Here is a 21682-nt window from a genome sequence, read left to right on the forward strand (position 1 = left end):
GATCTCAGCCCCATCCTGACCCTGAAGGAGTCTGGGATACTAAGCAAGCTGCTTACCCTTGCAAAGCCTCCATTTGTGCCTTGTGAAATGCGATGAAAATAGCTTCATCTCAGAGGGTTTTCACAGAAAGCTCAGCACATAGAAAGTGTTCAGCAAAACATAGCTGCTATTATTGCTCTCATCACCATCATCAGTATTATTAGCATCCACCTGTAGGTCCTTTGGGTTCCAAAACCTCCAATCCTGTGGTAACGTTATTAAAGATGAGTTCCATTTGTGGCCACGAAAATTACTATTTCCACCCCCATCGCATGACGTTATTATTCTTGATGTAAGAGCCACTTTTTTTTTTTTTTTTTTTTGAGGCGGAGTCTCACTCTGTCGCCCAGGCTGGAGTGCAGTGGCCAGATCTCAGCTCACTGCAAGCTCCACCTCCTGGGTTTACGCCATTCTACTGCCTCAGCCTCCCGAGTAGCTGGGACTACAGGTGCCCGCCACCTGGCCCGGCTAGTTTTTTTGTATTTTTTTTTTAGTAGAGACGGGGTTTCACCGTGTTAGCCAGGATGGTCTCGATCTCTTGACCTCGTGATCCGCCCGTCTCGGCCTCCCAAAGTGCTGGGATTACAGGCTTGAGCCACTGCGCCCGGCCAAGAGCCACTTTTGAAGTTTTTGGGTTTTAATCATTATTGTGGCTAGAGATTTTCTAGATAACTTTAATGTTTCTGAGCCCAGGGTAGGTGTGCTCCTCCTCTACGCCCCTGTTTCCTGTTCCCATGTGTGCATGTGTGTGTGTGTGCATACACGCACACACACATACACACACATGAATTCCTTGCCTCCCATGGTTGCGTAATGTTAGCAGGGAATGTGTGATGGTGTAGAGCATAGACCTTCACAGTGCTGTCCATAGAAACCCCCATTTGTATTGTCTGTGCAAGAGTGTGCACCCATGAGTACCATACCCCTCCATGGAACATGGTCTGGGCCAGGCCGAGTGGGAATCAGTTGAGAGAGGCACCAGGAGGCCCATGAAGGATCCAGCCCCACCCTGGGTAGCCTTTTCTGGAAGACAGAAGAGAGGGGAGGTAGGGGGCAAGACTTGCTTCCTCCCGGGGCCAGAGGCTTGCAGCCAGCACCCTACAGGAGCCCCAGGAAGCCCCAGGTCACGTGTATGGCTGCGCCCAATGAAAAGAGCAAACACTTCCCCAGCAGGGGCTTACTTTTCTACCTGTGTGTCTTCTCAGCTTGAGGGTTCCTTAGAGCAGGAAAAGAAACTGCGGGCGGACCTGGAAAGGGCGAAGAGGAAGCTGGAAGGAGATCTGAAAATGTCCCAGGAATCCATTATGGATCTAGAAAATGACAAGCAGCAAATAGAAGAGAAATTAAAAAAGTAGATATTTCTTTTACCACCTCTGTGTCTCAGCCTAAAAGCCAACTTTCATCCCCTCCAAGAGGCTTGTATCTCATGTTCTTTTTTTAAAATCTATTTGCAGGAAGGAGTTTGAAATCAGTCAGTTACAAGCCAAAATAGATGACGAACAAGTCCACAGTCTGCAGTTTCAAAAGAAGATTAAAGAACTGCAGGTAAAAGCATCAAAACCTTCCCAATCATGACAATCCCTTGCAAGAGTGCCCCTCCTCACTCCTTCCCCATTGTTTCTTTAGCTGCTTCTTTCCTTCCTCCTGCTAAAGCTAGAGAAGATGTCCTGAACTTTCCTCTAGTTTTTGAAAATAATATTTTAATGTTCTGAGTAACCCATAAACATACTTCCTTGCAAAGGCTCAAAATAGGCCCAGTAAAGCTAAATATTATTGATAAGTGTGCTTTGACCACCACCCCTAAGCCTAGTGCCCTCACGGTCTTCTCAAAAGTAATGACCAGTTTCAGTGGGATGTACATCCTTCTGCCTCTTTTGCTATGTGTTTTTGTACACATTTAAAACCCCCGAAAAATATATAGTACACATGCAGAAAAGGTTCTTGTTTCTTTATATTCTTAGCATAAATATCACACTGAGAGTATCACTCTGCAACTTGCTCCTTTCTTTTGGCAACGTGATCTGCAGAGCTATCCATGATAGACGTAGATTGGTGTCTACCTGCTCCATAGACTTCTAGAACAAGTCTCCATCACAATTGATTTGTGCATTCCCTTATTCATGGACATTTAGGTTGTTTCCAAGTTTTTTCACCAATGTAATGTTATAATGAATTCTTTTTTTGTTGTTTGTTTTCTGAGTCCGAGTCTCTGTCACCCAGGCTGGAGCACAGCAGCGTGATCTCAGCTCACTGCAACCCCCACCTCCCAGGTTCAAGCTGTTCTCCTGCCTCAGCCTCCCGAGTACCTGGGACTACAGGTGGCCTCCACCACACCCAGCTAATTTTTGTATTTTTAGTAGAGGCAGAGTTTCACCATGTTGGCCAGGCTGGTTTCAAACTCCTGACCTCAAATGATCCACCCACCTCGTGCTGCCTACCTGCAATTCCTCAACACCCAGCCCCTCTCAAAGGAGGCTGCCCCCTCCTCCACAATAACAGTCCTGATAGAGTGATCCTTTCAGGCTCGCATAGAAGAGCTGGAGGAGGAAATTGAAGCAGAACACACACTCAGAGCCAAGATTGAGAAGCAGCGCTCAGATCTGGCCCGGGAACTGGAGGAGATCAGTGAGAGGCTGGAAGAAGCCAGTGGGGCCACTTCAGCCCAGATTGAGATGAACAAGAAGCGGGAGGCTGAGTTCCAGAAAATGCGCAGGGACCTGGAGGAGGCCACCCTACAGCATGAAGCTACGGCGGCCACCCTGAGGAAGAAGCACGCGGACAGTGTGGCCGAGCTTGGGGAGCAGATTGACAACCTGCAGCGGGTGAAGCAGAAGCTGGAGAAGGAGAAGAGTGAGCTGAAGATGGAGATCGATGACATGGCCAGCAACATCGAAGCCATCTCCAAGTCAAAGGTACCTGACTGACCCTTCTGCTCTTGGAGAATGCAAGGCAGCCAGGGGCCACCTGCCCCTGGGCATGTGTAATTTGATGCCTCCAAACCACTGCATGTTCTACACTGAAACCCTCTTCCCTATTTCTGCCTGTTTCCAGTTCCTCAAATTCACTCACGTCCTTTGTCTTATCTATTTGGGCTGCTGTAACAAAATATTTTAGAGTGGGTAATTTATAAACAACAGAAATGTATTGCTCACAATTTTGGAGGCCGGGAAGTCCAAGATCAAAGTGCCAGCAAATTCGGTGTCTGTTGAAGGTCTGTTCCTTACAGATGGTGCCTTCTCATTGCATCCTCATGTGGTAGAAGGGGTGCACAAGTTTTCTCAGGCCTCTATTATAAGAACACTAATCCCATTCATAAGGGCTCCACCCCTGTGACCTTATCACCTCCCAAAAGCCCCACCCCCCGACACCACTGGACTAGAAATTATGAATTTTGGGGAGACACAAACTTTAAGACCAAAGCATCAAGACCACTTGATTCAAGCACAGTTGGATGATCTGGTGCCACTATTTCGCTCTTGTTCCCCAGGCTGGATCGCAGTGGTGCCATCTCAGCTCACTGCAACCTCTACCTCCCAGGTTCAAGCAATTCTCCTGCCTCAGCCTCCCAAGTAGCTGGGATTACAGGCGCCCGCCACCACGCCCGGCTAATTTTTGTATTTTTGGTAGAGATGGGGTTTCACCATGTTGGCCAGGCTGGTCTTGAACTCCTGGCTTCAGGTGATCCACCCACCTCGGCCTCCCAAAGTGCTGGGATTACAGGCATGAGCCACTGTGCCTGGCCGACTGGGGCTCTTTAAGAAAAAAGTATACAAACTTATGAAAATTAGGCAAGAAAGTTAATATTTATGATGACACAAAAGTGTCGCAGGTTACCTTGAAGACTCAAGTTCTTTTCTCCTGAGGCCTCTTTGGGCCATTTGCCAGAAATGCCTTCTAGAATATCTTCTGCTTGGGATGGCTCCTCTTCCCTCAAACCTTCTGCAGCTCCCAGACTCTCTGGGGTCCATGCAAACGCGGGCCCTGAAGCTTATTTCACAAGCTTCATAGTGAATCCACCTCTGTGCATGACCTCAAAGCAAAGCATTCCTCGTGGAGCATGTGTGCTTCCCGATTTAACACCTGCCCTCCTTGCAGGGTGCTCTGAGCTGTACTAGGAGCTATTTGGCTGGGCTGGAAGAAGCAGTGGTGACCCTAGAAGTGGGGCTGTGGGCCTCTCACCGAGGATTTCCCAGAAGGTCAGGGCATCTGTCCAGAAAAGGAAGGGAGATGTGGATCAGAGAACTAGCGTGGTCTCTCCAGCGCCCTCTGCTGCCAGTGTTTAGGGTCTGCGTCGACACTGTCTTGTTTTCCCTTGATTGCTTTTTCACTCCCCGACTGCAGCCTCCGGCTGCGAGTGATGACTCCTTTTCTCCTTCTTTCCTGCTTTCCCATTTGTTTGCCCTTTTTCCCTTTCTTGGTTTTCTTTCTTCCTCTAAGAACTTGGGTTTGTATATGTTCCCCTCCCACACCTCTCTCTCTGCGAGCCAGGCCAGCCTGCAGGGGAAGGTGGGTAGGAAGAGCCTCCAGCAGCCCCCACGCACCATGCCGATAAACAGCCCCCACTCCAGCCTCCCTCTCTCCAGAATTGCCGTGTGCTGCTCTCTGTTCTCAATTTTAACATCCAGGGGAAGCAGCACTTCATGTTTCTTTACGCTTTTTCAGTTGTCCCCTTTGACGTCTCTTCTTGCAAGTCGCCATCGCTTTTCCACCCTCCCTGCTTTGATTCCTTCATGCTTGCGTGTCATCTTCTCAAAGAGATCCTAAGCTCCTCCAGGACTCCCCTGGAATCAGTATCCCTGCTTCCTCCACTGCCAGCTCATACTTCGCATTCTAAGGAAAAACATATGCTCCAGACGTTTTATTTTCTATTTTATGGAGCAGCAGGAGGAGAGAAAGGTCAACACACATAAGGGTTTTGAACAAACTTCACAAAAATACAGGCCAACTGGAGGCTGGGGAGGTGAATCCCTTCATACCACCTCCACCATCGGGAACCTTTTGTGTTATCGAACGAAATGCTTAACACTGTCATCTGAATATATTGCTTGCAAATATTCACAGGCTTGTATTGCTTGCAATTATTCACATATTACTTATATTACAAGAGGATCCCAAGGATCCACTTAAAAGTGGCATCTTCTCCAAGGGTTGTTTACAAATCATTAAATACTTACCTACCAAAAACAGATGTTCCAAGCGATTGGTGATTGAGCTGCATTCACAAATCTGAAATGATTATGATTCTTTTTTTGTTTTTATGTTTTTGAGATGGAGTTTCACTCTTGCTGCCCAGGCTGGAGTGCAATGGCATGATCTCGGCTCACTGCAACCTCTGCCTCCTGGGTTCAAGCGATTCTCCTGCCTCAGTCTCCCGAGTAGCTGGGATTACAAGTGCCTGCCACTATGCCCAGCTAATGTTTGTATTTTTAGTACAGATGGGGTTTCACCATGTCGGTCAGGCTGGTGTTAAACTCCTGACCTCAGGGATCCACCCGCCTCGGCCTCCCAAAGTGCTGGGATATAGGCGTGAGTCACTGCGCCCAGTCAATTATGATTTTTTTAAACTGACTTTTTTTTTTGGTTCTGTATTTGTATTTTTATTTTACCTGACAAGAAGCTAAACGATCACACTGTTCAGTTCAATGCTGGGCACTAGGAATCCATTTTTTCCCATTCATGGTGACTTTCTGTTTGTTAAAGAGTAACATAGAAAGAACGTGCCGGACGGTAGAAGACCAATTTAGTGAAATCAAAGCCAAGGACGAGCAACAGACACAGTTGATCCATGATCTGAACATGCAGAAAGCAAGACTACAGACCCAGAATGGTGAGAATGAGCAGGGCTCTGGGGTCCAGCCGGGCCATGGGAGAGGGTGGTCGATAACACTGACATGGGGGCCACATCTGTTTGGCAGGGGAGCTGAGCCACCAAGTGGAAGAGAAGGAGTCTCTGATTTCACAGCTGACCAAAAGCAAGCAGGCCCTCACCCAGCAGCTGGAGGAGCTTAAGAGGCAAATGGAAGAAGAAACAAAGGTAAAGATATAGAGTCAGATTGAACCTGAGAAACCAGGCTGTATGACCACTTCACCTGTGAAGCTGGTTGGAGCAGTGCTACATCAAGAAACCTGCTGTGGCCGGGCACAGTGGCTCACGCCTCTAATCCCAGCACTTTGGAAGGCTGAGGCGGGTGGATCACGAGATCAGGAGTTCAAGGCCAGCCTGGCCAAGATGGTGAAACCCCATCTCTACTAAAAATACAAAAAAAAAAAATTAGCTGGGAGTAGTGGCAGGTGCCTGTAATCCCAGCTACTCGGGAGGCTGAGGCAAAGAATTCCTTGAACCCGGGAGGCGGAGGGTGCAGTGAGCCGAGATCACGCCACTGCACTCCAGCCTGGAAGACAGAGCAAGACTCCGCTAAAAAAAAAAAAAGAAAGAAAGAAAAGAAGAAACCTGTTGCTTCTCCTGTCTGCCTTGCAGCATGATGCGAACCTGTCCTTTAAGGTTAGAGGACCTTGGCATTAGATTTCCTTCTTCAGGGATAGGAAACCATACCCATGGTGGTCCATGCCCTAGGCTCCTCTGTCCCCCACAGGGTAGTCTGAGAAACTCCCCTCTCCAGCCAGGGCACCTCCTCCCGATCACTGTACACACTTGACCATTCTGCCCAGCAATTCATCCTGGCCACTTGAAATCCCTTCCTCTTTCTTCTTCATTATTCCTGGTGTGTCACCTCCTATACCATCTGATTTCAAGCTACCTTCCTCCAAAAAGACTCCATGGTTTTGGGAGCACCCGGGAGACAGTTGCATAAACATGAACATCATCGCCTTCTTGATTTCAAGATCTAGATACTATGTTTATAATATGTGTCTCCCCACAGATCTGTAATCTCATGGAGGGCAAGAATAATTTGTCCTCACTGTACCTACTTTGCCCAGAAGAACAGTGCACACAGTAGGTGCTTGGTGCTGCCAATTCATGTTCAAGTATCAGAATAGGGAACCAAGAGTCCAAAAAACTGCATGAATGGAATTCCGAGGTTGCTGTACGCTGGCTAAGACTTATAGGGCAATCTTCTGGAATTTTCCCAAACTCCACCTTTTTCTTCTGAAAAAGGACAAGCGCCATATTTGTCTCCCATCTTTCTGTTCTATGGTGAAGATCTTTGGTAGATGAGGGGGGGCAGGGGGAAGTGGTGAGAACCCAAGCCTGAACAAGTACTGAGGAGGGCCACTGCAGGAGGAGCGGGCTGTCCTTTGGCCAGGATACAGCAACACCTGTTTTCCTTCTTAGGCAAAGTTTCTCATTTATTGACCTTTTTTTTTTTTTTTTGAGACGGAGTTTCACTGTTGTTGCCCAGGCTGGAGTGCAATGGCGCAATCTTGGTTCACCGCAACCTCTGCTTCCTGGGTTCAAGCGATTCTCCTGCCTCAGCTTCCCAAGTAGCTGGGATTACAGGCATGGGCCACCACGCCCGGCTAATTTTGTATTTTTGGTAGTAACAGGGTTTCTCCATGTTGGTCAGGCTGGTCTCAAATTCTCGACCTCAGGTGATCCGCCCGTCTCGGCCTCCCAAAGTGCTGGGATTACAGGCATGAGCCACCACGCCTGGCCTACTGCATTTTTAAAAAGATGAAAATGTACAGATTACTAAAGTGGGCTGACAGAACTCTCTCTTTGATGGTGGCACCAGAGGGCATCTTGTGGCCATTATAGTCGGAGCTAAACTGTTGCCCTTCCATCCCTCCACATGGGAGGGAATGAGGGACACATGCCACTAGGCATGTCTTCTCTGCCTAGGAGGAGGAAGTCGGGCCGTGGAAACAGCAAAGCTCACATCAGCAGTCCCCAGTGTGGGGACACAGCCCACTGGTGACATCAAAAGATGCTTTCAGGCTTCTCCTGGTCACAGCATTCCGTACCATTGCATCAAGTAGCGAGAAAATTCTTCCCTTTTTAATTGTTCCAAACCTTCTGATTCTATCAAGGAAAAGGCCTCAGCGTGAACCATACTTCCTTAGCATTTGCTTACTTACCCTATTAAGAAATAGGGGGTAGACCCCAGGCATGGAGTCCCAGCAGGCAACAGTACCTAGTTAGACGTGATAACATTGCTTTATTTCCATTGCACTGATGGTTACCTTCTGTTTCTGGCAAATGTCAGTGGTTTTCCACTTACTGTCCTGTAACAGTTTACTCTTTTATTAAATATATTTAAATACAATTAAGGAGTCCACTTGAAAAACATTAAATAAACCAGGTGATATGCTGATATGGCAAATTTGGTGAAAACAGTATAGGGATAATTCAAGCTGGGGAAAAGCTATTTAAATGAAAATACCTGAACTTGGAAAAGCATCAAATGTTTTTGCAATTTGTCACCACTGTCATTCCCAGGCCAAGAACGCCCTGGCACACGCCCTGCAGTCCTCTCGCCACGACTGTGACCTGCTGCGGGAACAGTATGAGGAGGAGCAGGAAGCTAAGGCCGAGCTGCAGAGGGCGCTGTCCAAGGCCAACAGTGAGGTTGCTCAGTGGAGGACCAAATACGAGACGGACGCCATCCAGCGCACAGAGGAGCTGGAGGAGGCCAAGTAGGGACTCCAGGGTGGCAATAGCAGAGGGAGCCTGAGGGCACAAGCCAAGGGACCAGGAGTCTTCGTATCTTGAGAGATTGTCTCTTTCCTGCCCATGCCTTGTGGTTTCTGAAACATTCAGATTGTGCCCCCCACCCTCTGGGGGGTCCCTGTCCTTCTTCTTGGAAACTGTCCATTCCACCTAGCTCCCTGCGGGGGGTCCTTAGGGACCTGCTTTGCCACCAAGCATTTTGAGACTCTCCCAGTGACACCTGGATCCTCTCCACTCACCAAATCCTAGGTCTTGGTGTCATCAAACATCAATCCCTTCCATGCTATTCATTTCTCTTCCCATCTGACAGTTACCTTCTGAAATATTCCACCTTTGCCAAGGGGGAAAAAAATCTGGTTTTTGTAGGAAAAAACTGGCCCAGAGGCTCCAGGAAGCAGAGGAGAACACAGAGACCGCGAACTCCAAGTGCGCATCCTTAGAGAAAACCAAGCAGAGGCTGCAGGGAGAGGTGGACGATCTGATGCTGGATCTGGAGCGCTCCCACACTGCCTGTGCCACCCTGGACAAGAAGCAGAGGAACTTTGACAAGGTCCTTCCCCAGCCACTTTCTTTGTGAAGAAGGCATGGGGATGATTCAAATTGGGGAAATGCTATTTACATGAATATACCTGAATTTGGAAAACGGTCAAATGTTTTGCAGTGGCAGTGGTGAAAACAACAGTTTCACACTTAGATGTGTGAGATACCTGCACATCCTACAAGGCCCCCAGTTGGAGCATCATTTCCCAGTTTGGGGGACTTGAGGTGTCTCTTGACTACTGTGACAGTCCCTCCAAAGGCAATTTTGTTTTCAGTGAAAGCTAATTCAGTTCCATTGAGATCGTAATGTCTGTGAGAACACAGCAGAGGGCCTGCGGGAATATCACAGTTTGGGGTCCCAGATCTAGAAAGTGCTCCTCCTCTTTCTTCAGTCCCTAAGGATGCAAGTGCAAAACGTTGGTGTTACTGACAGCCGTTGTTTGCATGAACTCTTCTGAGTCATCCCTGCTTTTTGCTTCTCCTATGTCCCTTTGTTATCTCCCAGGTCCTTGCAGAGTGGAAGCAAAAGCTGGACGAAAGCCAGGCTGAGTTGGAAGCTGCTCAGAAGGAGTCCAGGTCACTCAGCACCGAACTCTTCAAGATGAGGAACGCCTACGAGGAGGTGGTGGACCAGTTAGAGACACTGAGGCGGGAGAACAAAAATCTACAAGGTGAGCTCTCTCCACCACCGGTGTGTGCTACGTCCCCCTCTCCTCCTGCCAACCCCTTCCCCATTTGGTCACAGCCATCTCCAGACGCCTTCTTCCCACTGCCCCACACAATCCTCACCCATCATGCTTCACATTACTCAGTCTGCCCCAAGATCCAAACCTTTTTAATGTAAGGCACAGCAGGAGCTAAGTCTCATTTTCAAGAACCGAAGGCACAATGGGTTGCTGAGCCCACTGCTCTGTTAGAGAAGACCCTTCAGTGATTCTGTCTCTAAGTGGCTCTGTATTCTTGGGTATGCCACTGAATCCCTTAGGACCTCAGACTTCCAATCTACAAAGTCAGAAGACCACACCCAGCACTTTCCAAAGCCCCTTCTGATTCTGCAGACTATGATTCTATGCATTTTCCCCACAATTGTTTTCTCTGGTCTGCTCTATGACTGTTTTGTATACAGTACTTTTGAAGTTTTAAGTTTCTATTCTTCACTTGTGGTTCCTGTCTGCCTAGTGCAGGTGAGGTAACACATCCCTGTCTTGCCAACACCTCATCTGAATAGCTACCCTGTATTCTCTCCTATATAAACATCACGAATGAATCGCCCATCCCTGAATTGCCTGGCAAATGCCTATGCTATAAACTGGAGCCTGTTGAAACAGCCTAAATCGAGCCTGTCCTTTGCAGAAGAGATTTCTGACTTAACTGAGCAGATTGCAGAAACTGGCAAGAATCTTCAGGAAGTGGAAAAGACCAAGAAGCTAGTGGAGCAGGAAAAGTCAGATCTGCAGGTCGCCTTAGAAGAAGTGGAGGTAAGTGTCTGGGATATGACGTTCAGAAATTCAGGAGGACCAGGAACTGAAAGAGGCTGCCCTTCACCACCCCATGGGGCCCTTCCTGCCAGGAGGCCCTGAGTTTCCGGTGGGAGAAACATTCAGCCATCCCAGGGGCTGAAACATCCACGGGCTGCTACTTTATCTCCTGGGTGTCCTCTGGCACAGCTCCCCTTTTGAAAATAAATTAATGTGTTCATTATGTCTTCAATGTCTTCCTCTCAGGAAGCAGAAAATCAATCACCTAACATCCTGAGAGCAGTGCAGAATCTCTCAGTTATGTTTAACATAGAGGCACAGACAATCATCTTTGGCTATCAAGAATCCTGTATAATCAAAACACACCCAGAGTCTCCTGATGCAGTAATCGGCGGTGGCCAGGATGACTGGTGGTTTCCAGGGAAATACGAACCAACACAGGATAACAGGAGAGCAATTGCCCTGTCATTTTGGAGAATAGGTTGACTCCCAATTTATGGTCATTATTAAAATAGACACCCTCAGTAAAATTTTCACTAATTAAGAAGGATACTCTATCTCAAGTCATAAGATAATTTGTTTATGAGCGATACAAAGTTTTAGTCCCAGTTTCATCACTATTAGGGATATCTGGGAGCAAGCCAAATACTCAGACCTCTCTGAGTATTGTTCTCTTCATCTATAAAATCGGTATAAGAATACCTACTTGTAGCCGGGCATGGCGGCTCACAACTATAATCCTAGTACTTTGGGAGGCCAAGGCAGGCTGATCAACTGGAAGGTCAGGAGTTCGAGACCAGCCTAGGCAACATGGTGAAACCCTGTCTTTACCAAAAATACAAAAATTTGCTAGGCACAGTGGCGGGCACCTGTAATCCCAACTACTGGGGAGGCTGAGGCAGGAGAATCGCTTGAACCCAGAGGGTGGAGGTTGCAGTGAGCCGAGATTGCGCCACTGCACTCCAGCCTGGGCAACAGAGACTCTGTCAAAAAAAAAAACCTATTTGGGCTGGGCACCATGGCTCACACCACCTGTAATCCCAACACTTTAGGAGGCCAAGAAGGGATGATCACTTGAGCCCAAGAGTTCAGGACCAGCCTGGGCAACATAGCCAGACTCTGTCTCTACCAAGAAAAAAAATTAATTTTTTTTAAAAAAAGAATACCCATTTGATTATATGGGGATGAAAATACTCATTCATGAAGGTGGCTGTCCACAGCACCCCCAGTCACTCCTTTGCTTTCGTCAGGGTTCCTTGGAACACGAGGAGAGCAAGATCTTGCGCGTCCAACTAGAGCTGAGCCAAGTGAAATCCGAGCTAGACCGCAAGGTCATTGAGAAGGATGAAGAAATCGAGCAGCTAAAAAGAAACAGCCAGCGGGCAACGGAGGCCATGCAGAGCGTGCTGGATGCTGAAATCCGCAGCCGGAACGACGCCCTGAGACTGAAGAAGAAGATGGAGGGAGATCTCAATGAGATGGAGATTCAGCTGGGCCACTCCAACCGCCAGGTGGCAGAGACCCAGAAGCACCTGCGCACGGTCCAGGGCCAGCTCAAGGTGAGCACGGTGGCCGCCTCTGCGTACCTGGACGGGCTCCAGCCTGCCGGGCAGCTCTGGCTTCACCCCAGGTCTCCCCTGCAGGACTCCCAGCTGCACCTGGACGACGCCCTGAGGAGCAATGAGGACCTCAAGGAGCAGCTGGCCATCGTGGAGCGCAGGAATGGCCTCCTGCTGGAGGAGCTGGAGGAAATGAAGGTGGCCCTGGAGCAGACGGAGCGGACCCGCAGGCTGTCGGAGCAGGAGCTGCTGGACGCCAGCGACCGCGTGCAGCTCCTGCACTCCCAGGTGCGTCGGCCCTCACTCCTCCGCTGAAAATCCACCCTGGGGCAGGTAGCGCCTCCTGCACCCCTAGCTGCTTCCGCTATCCCTCGGCTCAGGGCCCACGCCATGGAAAGGAGCACCCGGTTTCTCCCAGACTAGTGGTCAAGACCAATTTTCTTTAAGCTTGCTTCTTGGAATAACTGACTCTTGATTGACAGATTTCTGAGCTTTTTCTGATCCAAACATTAAACATCTTGCACGTTGTAGGGAAATCAGAGCAGCGAAGGATTATTGTGTAAGGCGCCTGGAAGTACTATTTAAGAGGAAAGCTTAGAATATTAAGATTTTATTTCAAAATAATTATTTTTGACCCAGCTCAGTACCACACCTATAATCCCAGCACATTGGGAGGCCAACCAAGGTGGGAGGTTGGCTTTAGCCCAGGAGTTGAGGCTGCAATGAACTGTGATCTCACCTCTGCACTCCATCCAGCCTGGGCAACAGAGGGAGACCCTGCCAAAACAAACAACAACAACACACACACACACCAAAAAAAAAACCACAAAATAATTATTTTTATAAACGTTTTAAAAACTCCTTTGTTTAAAAAAATAGAAAAAGTAAGCAAATACATGGAAGAAAAAAGTCAAGCATATTATTAACATTCTGGGGTCTCTCATTCTTAGGCCCCTTGTGAATTATATAAATATTATGTTTTTGCCTCCCAGGACTTTGGGATTGTTTGATCTCAGGAGTTTGAGACCAGCATGGGCAACATGGCAAAACCCTGTCTCTACCAAAAAAAAAAAAAAAAAAGAATTTTAATTAAAAATAAATGCATATATAGAGAGTAAAAAGATGAGCAATCTTTAGCAATCTCTTTTTTTCATTTAACAATCATGAACATATTTTGACTTTTTTTTTTTTTTTTTTTTTTTTGAGACAGAGTCTCGTTCTGTCACCAGGCTGGAATGCAGTGGTGCGATCTCGGTTCACTGCAATCTCCACCTCCTGGGTTAAAGCAATTCTCCTGTCTTAGCCTCCTGAGGATTACAGGTGCACGTCAGCACACCCAACTAATTTTTGTATTTTTGTAAATACGGGGTTTCACCATGTTGGCCAGGATTGTCTCAATCTCCTGACTTCAGGTGATCCACCAGCCTCAGCCTCCCAAAGTGCTGGGATTACAGGCATGAGCCACTGTGCCCAGCCTCGACATCTTTAAATAGTGTTCTGTAATATGATTTCTAATGACAGAAAAGTAGGCTATTCTACCTGTAAATTATTGCACTTTCATTTAATCAGTCTTCTGTGGTTATTTTAGATTGTTCTCCGTAAAAATTTTACTTTTAGAAAGGCTGTTTTGATGAACTTCCTCATAACTAAATTTTCATATACTTCCATGATTACTATCACTTAATATGTCTAGAAGTAAATCAATTTCTAAAAATGAAATTTCAGGTTCCAAACAGCAAAGATATTTGTAATATTTTATAAATTGTTCTTTAATAAGGTTGTCCCAATTTTTATTTCCTCTGGGAAAATGTGTGAGAGTTCTCTTCTATAAATTCTCAAATTCTATAATTCTCAGCTCTTATTTTAAAAATCTTCACCAATTTTATTGCCGAAGCATACCTCACTGAGTTTTTAGTATGGTTTTATTGCTAATGAGGTGGAACATTTTATCACTTTTCTTGGCCATTTGTATTTCTTCTAGTATGTTTTACCCATTTGTACTTTTTGCCCTTTTTTTAAATTGATTTGCCTTATTTATATGTCAAGAAAGAGAATATTTTCTTCTGTAATATACGTTGCAAATGTTTTTCAGTTTGTCATCACCCTCACAATTCTATTTATGGCATAGTTTGATTATTTGAATTTTTTTTCATTTTATATAGTATGTCTATCAATCATTTCCTTGCTCCAACACCTTTTACTGAATAATCTATCCATCCTCAAATATTTGAAATTCTACTTTGATCATTTACTCAATTCTTTGATGTACCATTCTTGGGTCTGTTAACTGAACAGAAACAGGACTTTCTGTTCAGTTAAGAATAAAGAAAGATGCCAGTACTTGGGAGGCCAAGGTGGGCAGATCATGAGGTCAGGAGATTGAGACCATCCTGGCCAACACAGTGAAACCCCGTCTCTACTAAAAATACAAAAAATTAGCTGGGCATGGTGGCAGGCACCTGTGGTCCCAGCTACTCGGGAGGCTGAGGCAGGAGAATGGCGTGAACCCAGGAGGCGGAGCTTGCAATAAGCGGAGATCACGCCACTGCACTTCAGCCTGGGCGGCAGAGTGAGACTGTCTCAAAAAAAAAAAAAAAAAAAAAGAATAAAGAAAGAATAATGTACAGTACTGTACCCAGCAGGTCACCCATGTGAAAAATAAGAAATGGAACAGGATCATCATGTACTTCCTTCCCTGCCCAACCCTCCCCTTCCATTTTTTTAAGTGCCCAGATAGAACCCACACCCCTGATATCTAATTCTTCTTGTAGAACACGAGCCTGATAAATACCAAGAAAAAACTGGAGGCTGACATAGCTCAGTGCCAGGCAGAGGTGGAGAACTCAATCCAGGAGTCCAGGAATGCAGAGGAGAAGGCCAAGAAGGCCATCACGGATGTGAGCTCTGTTCTTCCTTTTCAGAGATGGGGTTTGGAATTGAGAAAGGGGGGCCTCTGAGCCAGGGTGTGGCAAGTATGTTTCATCTCTTATGACCACAATCGGTTAGTGGTGGCTTCCCAGACAGATGGAATGAGGTACAGTCTCAGCAGTGGCAAAGTGGGAGGGGAGGCTGAGGAATCAGCAAAGACTGGCCCGAGTCAGACAGGGGAGGCTCAGCACCATGATCCCAACATTCTCCTCTTCTGCAAGCTCCAGGTAGGGATGGGCGGACGGGGCCTCTGATGTGTCCTGTGAACTTAACCAGGCTGCCATGATGGCTGAGGAGCTAAAGAAGGAACAGGACACCAGCGCCCACCTGGAGCGGATGAAGAAGAACCTGGAGCAGACGGTGAAGGACCTGCAGCACCGTCTAGATGAGGCTGAGCAGCTGGCACTGAAGGGCGGGAAGAAGCAGATCCAGAAATTGGAGAACCGGGTAGAGTTTTTGAGAGGACTCTTACTCTGAAAGTGACAGTCTCCGACAGAACCACAGTCCAGAAATTGAGATGGTGGGAAAAGGCCATTGATTGAATAGATTGCAAATTCAGTTTCAGGACTGCTTGCAAAATTCCTTGTGAGCCTCATTTCTCACCTCTTTCTGTTTCATCTGTTCCTGTGCCCCAACACACACACACACACACACACACATACACACACACACAATCTATTTTGGTATGCTCACACCTCAGTAAATGTAATATAATGATGTGTGTTAATGTTCACATTCCGTTTGCTGTGTAGATTCAGATACACACACATACATGGAAAAAGCTATGAACATATACTTTACAGTCATAAAATTACACATTTTAATGCATTTACATTTTGGACCAAGTTTCACTTTGATAAACACGGCCCATCCTACATAAAATCTGCACTTTCTGTTTTCTCCCAATCTCAGGTTTCCTTCCCTCCCCAGCTTTTCTCATCTCTCAGTGCAGGCTGCAATTCTGGGACAGGTATGTCTCCTGCTCCAGCCCCAAAAGAGGGCGATCGGGGCTTCTCCCTTTAGGTTGATGCACCAGAAAAGTTCAACCCCCGTCACCAGGACATCCTGCTCTTTCTTTATCTGGAAGTGTATCCTGCAGCTATTGTTCCGTTTCTTTGCTGACTGTTCCCTTTGTTTCCTGCCCCCCTTACTTTTCCTTTTAGACCCATGTGGTTTATTTCAATCATTTTAAAATGGGCTGTACTAGCGGTTGACATTTTGGAGGAGGGCTCTGCGGAGGAGGCTGTTCGAGTGTCTCTTGTCCCAGGGAGACAGGAAATGAAAGAGTGGGAGGAAAGGAGGAGGAGGAGGGAAAGAGAAGGAGACAACTTTTCCCAGCAGGAAGGCCCCCAAATACTGTCATTCTTTATGCAAACCTGCAAACCACCAAGGATTTCCTCCCCAGGCACATGGTCCCATTAAATGTGAAAGGACTTTTTTTTAGGGGGGTGCTAAAAACAACAAGGCCGTAGACTTTTTGAATAACAAAAGTTAACACCAGGGAAGTTAGAACTTCCCCCCAAGTTCTTGAATGTTTATTTTCGATGGTTCCCAGTCCTATTCCATCACAATGAGTTTAGGCCTGTTCTTCTCATGGATCCCTCCTATGTGAAAAGGATTAGGTCTCGTGACACCTTCTGGCATACTATGATTCCTGGATTGGCAGGGAGCCCTTGGCCACCCTCCCCCTCCCATGGTGAGGTGCCTTGACTGTCCTCCCATCCCCTGCCCAGTTATGTGACTTCCATAAACCTTACAGAAGCCTAGAAAGAATTCCTAGGAAAACAAATGTTTTGTAGAACCTGATGGAAGACTTTCCTGGGTCCAGGAGGTGGACGGTGGGGAGGTTTTGGGAATAGTGCCCAGAGTAAGCCTGTCCTATTGATAGTTTTCAAGATTGATCTAGTGAGTCTCCAAGCCTGGAGTCGTCCCTGCTCTGCAGCCACTGTGATTCCCGGTGGAGTGGAGAATGCAGCTAGCTGCTGCCCCTCCTTGGCTTCAATCTCTGGATTGTGGAGTTGGGACCACAGTTGGTGACTTGCGTCCTCAGTGGCCACCCTTTCCCCTCAAGACTTCTGGAAAGGCAGAAGCAACTATGAAATTAACAACACCTGTGTAGTGCTTTGTCCTTCTAACCATACTTTCACATACTTTAATTCAACCTCCACATTGGAGGCAGGCTAGGCAGGAAATATTATCTCCATCCTAAATACACAGAAACTCATGCTCAGTGGTGGCAACTCACTTGCTTTGGATCTATCAAGTGGGCCTGGAGTATGCTTTGATTACTCCTGGCCCAGGTTCTCTTCATGATCCCTGCTGCCTTACTTGATCTGTAATCAGGGCCACTATGAATAGCTGGGTAGGTTTCAACTGCAAGGACAAATCAGGTTAGCTTTTGCTGCCTTTGCCAAACTACCTGGCTCCACAAAAGGGTGCATCTGTGCAAAGCCTGACCCACCAGCTATGCTCTGTGCACCTGAGGCTGCCTCTGCCCAATGACGGCATCTTGTTCTCACTTGCTCAAAGCACCTGCATGGACTCGTGGTGACCTTGCCAGTAAAATACGGCTCCTGGGCCCTAGGAGGAGACATCTTGGCAAAAATCCCATTAGGGGATCTTTTTTTTTTTTTAACTTGAATTTCTGGGATACATGTGCAGAACGTGCAGGTTTGTTACCTAGGTATAAACGTGCCACGTTGGTTTGCTGCACCCATCAACCCATCATTTCCATTAGGTATTACTTCTAACGCTATCCCTCCCCTAGCCCCCCGCCCCCCGACAGGTCCTGGTGTGTGATGTTCCCCTTACTGTGACCATGTGTTCTCATTGTTCAACTCCCACTTACGAGTGAGAACATGCAGTGTTTGGTTTTCTGTTCCTGTGTTAGTTTGCTGAGAATGTTTTCCAGCTTCATCCATGTCCCTGCAAAGGACATGAATTCGTCCTTTTTTATGGCTGCATAGTATTCCATGATGTATATGTGCCATATTTTCTTTATCCAGTCTATCATTGATGGACATTTGGGTTGGTTTCAAGACTTTGCTATTGTGAACAGTGCTGCAATAAACACATGTGTTCATGTGTCTTTATAGAATGATTTATAATCCTTTGGGAATGTATCCAATAATGAGATCGCTGGGTCAAATCGTATTTCTAGTTCTACATCCTTGAGGAATCGCCACACTGTCATCCACAATGGCTGAACTAATTTACACTCCCACCAACAGTGTAAAAGTGTTCCTATTTCTCCACATCCTTGCCAGCATCTGTTGTTTTCCTGACTTTTTAATGACCATTAGGGGATCTTGAGTTCACGCTAGAATGATTGGCCCATGAGTCCATGAGAGAAGCCTGGGAGAGGAGACTTGAATTCTGTGTTCTTTTCATCCTACCCAGGTGCGGGAGCTGGAAAATGAGCTTGATGTGGAACAGAAGAGGGGAGCTGAAGCCCTGAAGGGAGCCCACAAGTACGAACGCAAAGTGAAGGAGATGACTTACCAGGTAGAGATCCCAAAAACCTCCTCAGCGAATGCTGTATGGACCAAGCCCCATCAGAAGTGGCCATAGGTTTGCGGGCCCCTGCCACGTGTACCCTGTTTGCAGGCTGAGGAGGACCGCAAGAATATCCTCAGGCTCCAGGACCTGGTGGACAAGCTGCAGGCCAAAGTGAAGTCTTACAAGAGGCAGGCTGAGGAGGCGGTGAGCACAGGAGGTCCCCGGGAGTGCCCACAGACAGACAGTCCCTGGGGCAGCCTGGGTGTCCCCGCCATCCCCGAGTGGGAGCAGGTTCCTGGTTGGGTAAAGTCCTCTGAGCCTCAGGCCTGAGTTTGCATTTGCAGGCTATAAACACAGAGACACCTGTCCTCTTCCTCTCTTGGTCCATGTTAAGTCTTCCCCACCTTCACCACCTCTGTGTCCTCTTGCCTCACCCTACTTGGCCAACCCCCTTCATCCCCTTCATCCTGCCCACTGTGACTTACTTGACCCACCCCAGAGCATGTTAGCCTACCCTGGCTGGCATTGGATCAACCCTGACTCTCTCAAACCACCCCAGCCTACCCTCCCAACCCTTCCTGCTCCCATGACCTGACTTGAGGCACCTCATCCTAATTCCCACCATCCCACCACAGCCCACCCTCTTAGGCATCTCCAGCCTTCCTCAGCCCTCCCAACTCCCTCCACTCCATTCCATCTTTTTTGATTCGCCCTTTGATCAAATAGGTGAAATCAACAGGAAAGAAATGGAATGGGCTAAAATCTGTGTTTCCCAAAGTGTCTTCTGAGGACCCTGGTTCTGAGGGATGTTAATAGCAGGAAGTTGGGCTGCCATGAGGAGGAGCTTATTATTTTACAGAGAAGAAATAGTTTGGGAAAATCTCAGTTAAACAAAGTTACACTGGTTGCTTTACTTCAAGGATTTCTCAGATTGTGTAGATGTTGTAGAGTTTCATATGTCATCAACTCTACAAAGTGGAAGCGGGGTTCCAGAATATACCATTTCTCACACTTCATTGACTTTGGAACCTTCTTATTGTATGCAGAGCATCCCACAGGGCTAATGTTCTAAGGACCAAAATTTAGGGGAGCCTGCCCTGGACAAATGACTGAGTTTCTCCCATTGCTCTTTTTCCTCCCTTCCCTGGAGCCTGGTTGGTTCAATCCTAACCTCAGAGAAGCAGATTTGAACGGTTCAATATTGAGAGCAATTCGTGCACATGGGATGAGTACAGTCCCAGCAGGCTTGGCAGGCTAGAGGGTGCCCAGGAGGACACCTTAGTCAGGAATCCTTGACATTCCCCCAAATAGACCAGTACAGTGGCCTGGCCCTAGACAGATGATGCTGGGCAGAGGCACAGGATGAGGGAGACTTGGGCCATTGGTCTCTATACCTTCAGATGCCTTGGGAGAGCGCTGGACTTAGGTCTTTCCCAAAGATCTCTGTGGAACAGATACCATATAGAAGAGGTGCAAGGGAACATTTTTGGAGATCCTAGGAGGGACAGTAGCACCTGCAAGGTGATTCGAGGCAGTACACATGGTTGTGAGCTGGGAGCCTTGTCCTCACACTCTGGAGAAGGCCTACCTGCCCTCTTTGCCATTGGGGAATCCAAGGCCCTGGTTGCTTAACTCCTCAGAGGCCTTCAGGGACAGGGCACCTCATAATCAGACTGAGGGGCTCTATAGCCTCATAACCCCTCTGTCTCCTGTGTAGGAGGAGCAGGCCAACACGCAGCTGTCCAGATGCCGGAGAGTCCAGCATGAGCTAGAGGAGGCCGCGGAGAGGGCGGATATCGCTGAGTCCCAGGTCAACAAGCTGAGGGCCAAGAGCCGAGATGTGGGTGGCCAGGTAAGAGCAGGTACCTGAGATGTAGGGGCCAGCTAAGAACAGACACTGAATATGGGGGCCAGGTAAGAGGCGAAAGCCTGAGTGTGGAAGGCCAGATAAAGGCAGGTACTTGAGATGTGGGGACCAGGTAAGAGCTGGTACCCGAGATGTAGGTGGCCAGGTAGGAGCAAATACCTGAGTATGGCTTCTTCCCAAGAAGTCCCAAGCCCCGGGGGAGTCCCATGGACCACCCAGGGAGAACCTGGAGGATGACTGTTGATCCTCTCTTTCCTGCTGCTGGTCACACACTCCCAAATGCTACTGTTTTAGCAAAGACTCCTGTGGTTCCAGGCTCTTGGGAGAATGAGCAGTGAGGCAGGACACTGTCATCCCTGTCTCTCCCTGTTGCTACAGATGCTGCCCATGAAGCCCCTGATTTGCAGGGCATTTGTCCTGTCGCTAGTAGCTAGATTGGTTTGCTTTTACAATGTGCAAAGGGAAACAATGCCATTCCTTAACGTTTTTCTGAAGTTCCCGATTTTCCAGCTGCTCCACTTCAAGGCGATGTTCAGTCTCCCGTTTAGTTGACTCATTTCCTATGTACAATTATTTTTCCTCCCACAGAAGATGGAAGAATGAGGCTCACCTGATGCTTGTTGCCATGGGACACCTCAGAGAGAGTGGAGGGAAAATGTGTGAGAAATAAATTCTCCTAAATACTCGGATTCCCGGCTCTGCTGTGTTTATTATCATGGTCCATTCCTCTTCCATGAAGCTGATATTTAGATTCTTGCTGCTCTATTGTAAATATTAAATAAGGGATGTGAAAGTGGAGGATCTTTGCTCCAAGTAGAAAACATGGAAATTCAAACCATGGCCAGGTAAATCACTAGCTTCCACAAACATTTAAAAATAAAGACCCTATGTCACTCTACATCTCTCAGAATAGCTATTATCAGAAAATGAAAGATAAGTGTTGGTGAGGACATGGAGAAAAGGGAACTCCTGTGTACAGTCGGTGGGAACGCAGATTGGTACAACCTAATGGTAGTTTTTCAAAAACTTAAAAATGGAACTACCATATATGATCCAGCCATCCCACTACTGGGTATACATCCAAAGGAAATTAATCAGGATCTTGAAGAGATACCTACACTTCCATGTTTATTGCATCACTGTT

At 47.3% G+C, this 21682-nt stretch overlaps 1 protein-coding gene across 1 annotated transcript in view; it reads left to right on the forward strand.

Annotated features, from left to right (window-relative positions):
• Positions 1 to 21227, forward strand: part of MYH13 (myosin heavy chain 13) — a 71933-nt gene extending 50706 nt beyond the window's left edge. Inside the window, exons 25-41 of the mRNA XM_010379594.2 lie at positions 1245 to 1390; positions 1494 to 1584; positions 2562 to 2951; positions 5740 to 5866; positions 5955 to 6073; positions 8438 to 8634; positions 9035 to 9218; positions 9714 to 9879; positions 10562 to 10686; positions 11937 to 12245; positions 12330 to 12533; positions 15017 to 15142; positions 15450 to 15620; positions 18573 to 18677; positions 18780 to 18875; positions 20389 to 20523; positions 21127 to 21227. Of these exons, the coding sequence (XP_010377896.2) occupies positions 1245 to 1390; positions 1494 to 1584; positions 2562 to 2951; positions 5740 to 5866; positions 5955 to 6073; positions 8438 to 8634; positions 9035 to 9218; positions 9714 to 9879; positions 10562 to 10686; positions 11937 to 12245; positions 12330 to 12533; positions 15017 to 15142; positions 15450 to 15620; positions 18573 to 18677; positions 18780 to 18875; positions 20389 to 20523; positions 21127 to 21141 (2706 nt within the window). The 3' untranslated portion in view covers positions 21142 to 21227. The remainder of the gene's footprint in view (positions 1 to 1244; positions 1391 to 1493; positions 1585 to 2561; positions 2952 to 5739; positions 5867 to 5954; positions 6074 to 8437; positions 8635 to 9034; positions 9219 to 9713; positions 9880 to 10561; positions 10687 to 11936; positions 12246 to 12329; positions 12534 to 15016; positions 15143 to 15449; positions 15621 to 18572; positions 18678 to 18779; positions 18876 to 20388; positions 20524 to 21126) is intronic.
• The last annotated feature ends 455 nt before the right edge of the window (positions 21228 to 21682 follow it).

Source organism: Rhinopithecus roxellana, chromosome 19 (genome assembly GCF_007565055.1).
Source record: "Rhinopithecus roxellana isolate Shanxi Qingling chromosome 19, ASM756505v1, whole genome shotgun sequence".
Classification (NCBI taxonomy): domain Eukaryota; kingdom Metazoa; phylum Chordata; class Mammalia; order Primates; family Cercopithecidae; genus Rhinopithecus; species Rhinopithecus roxellana.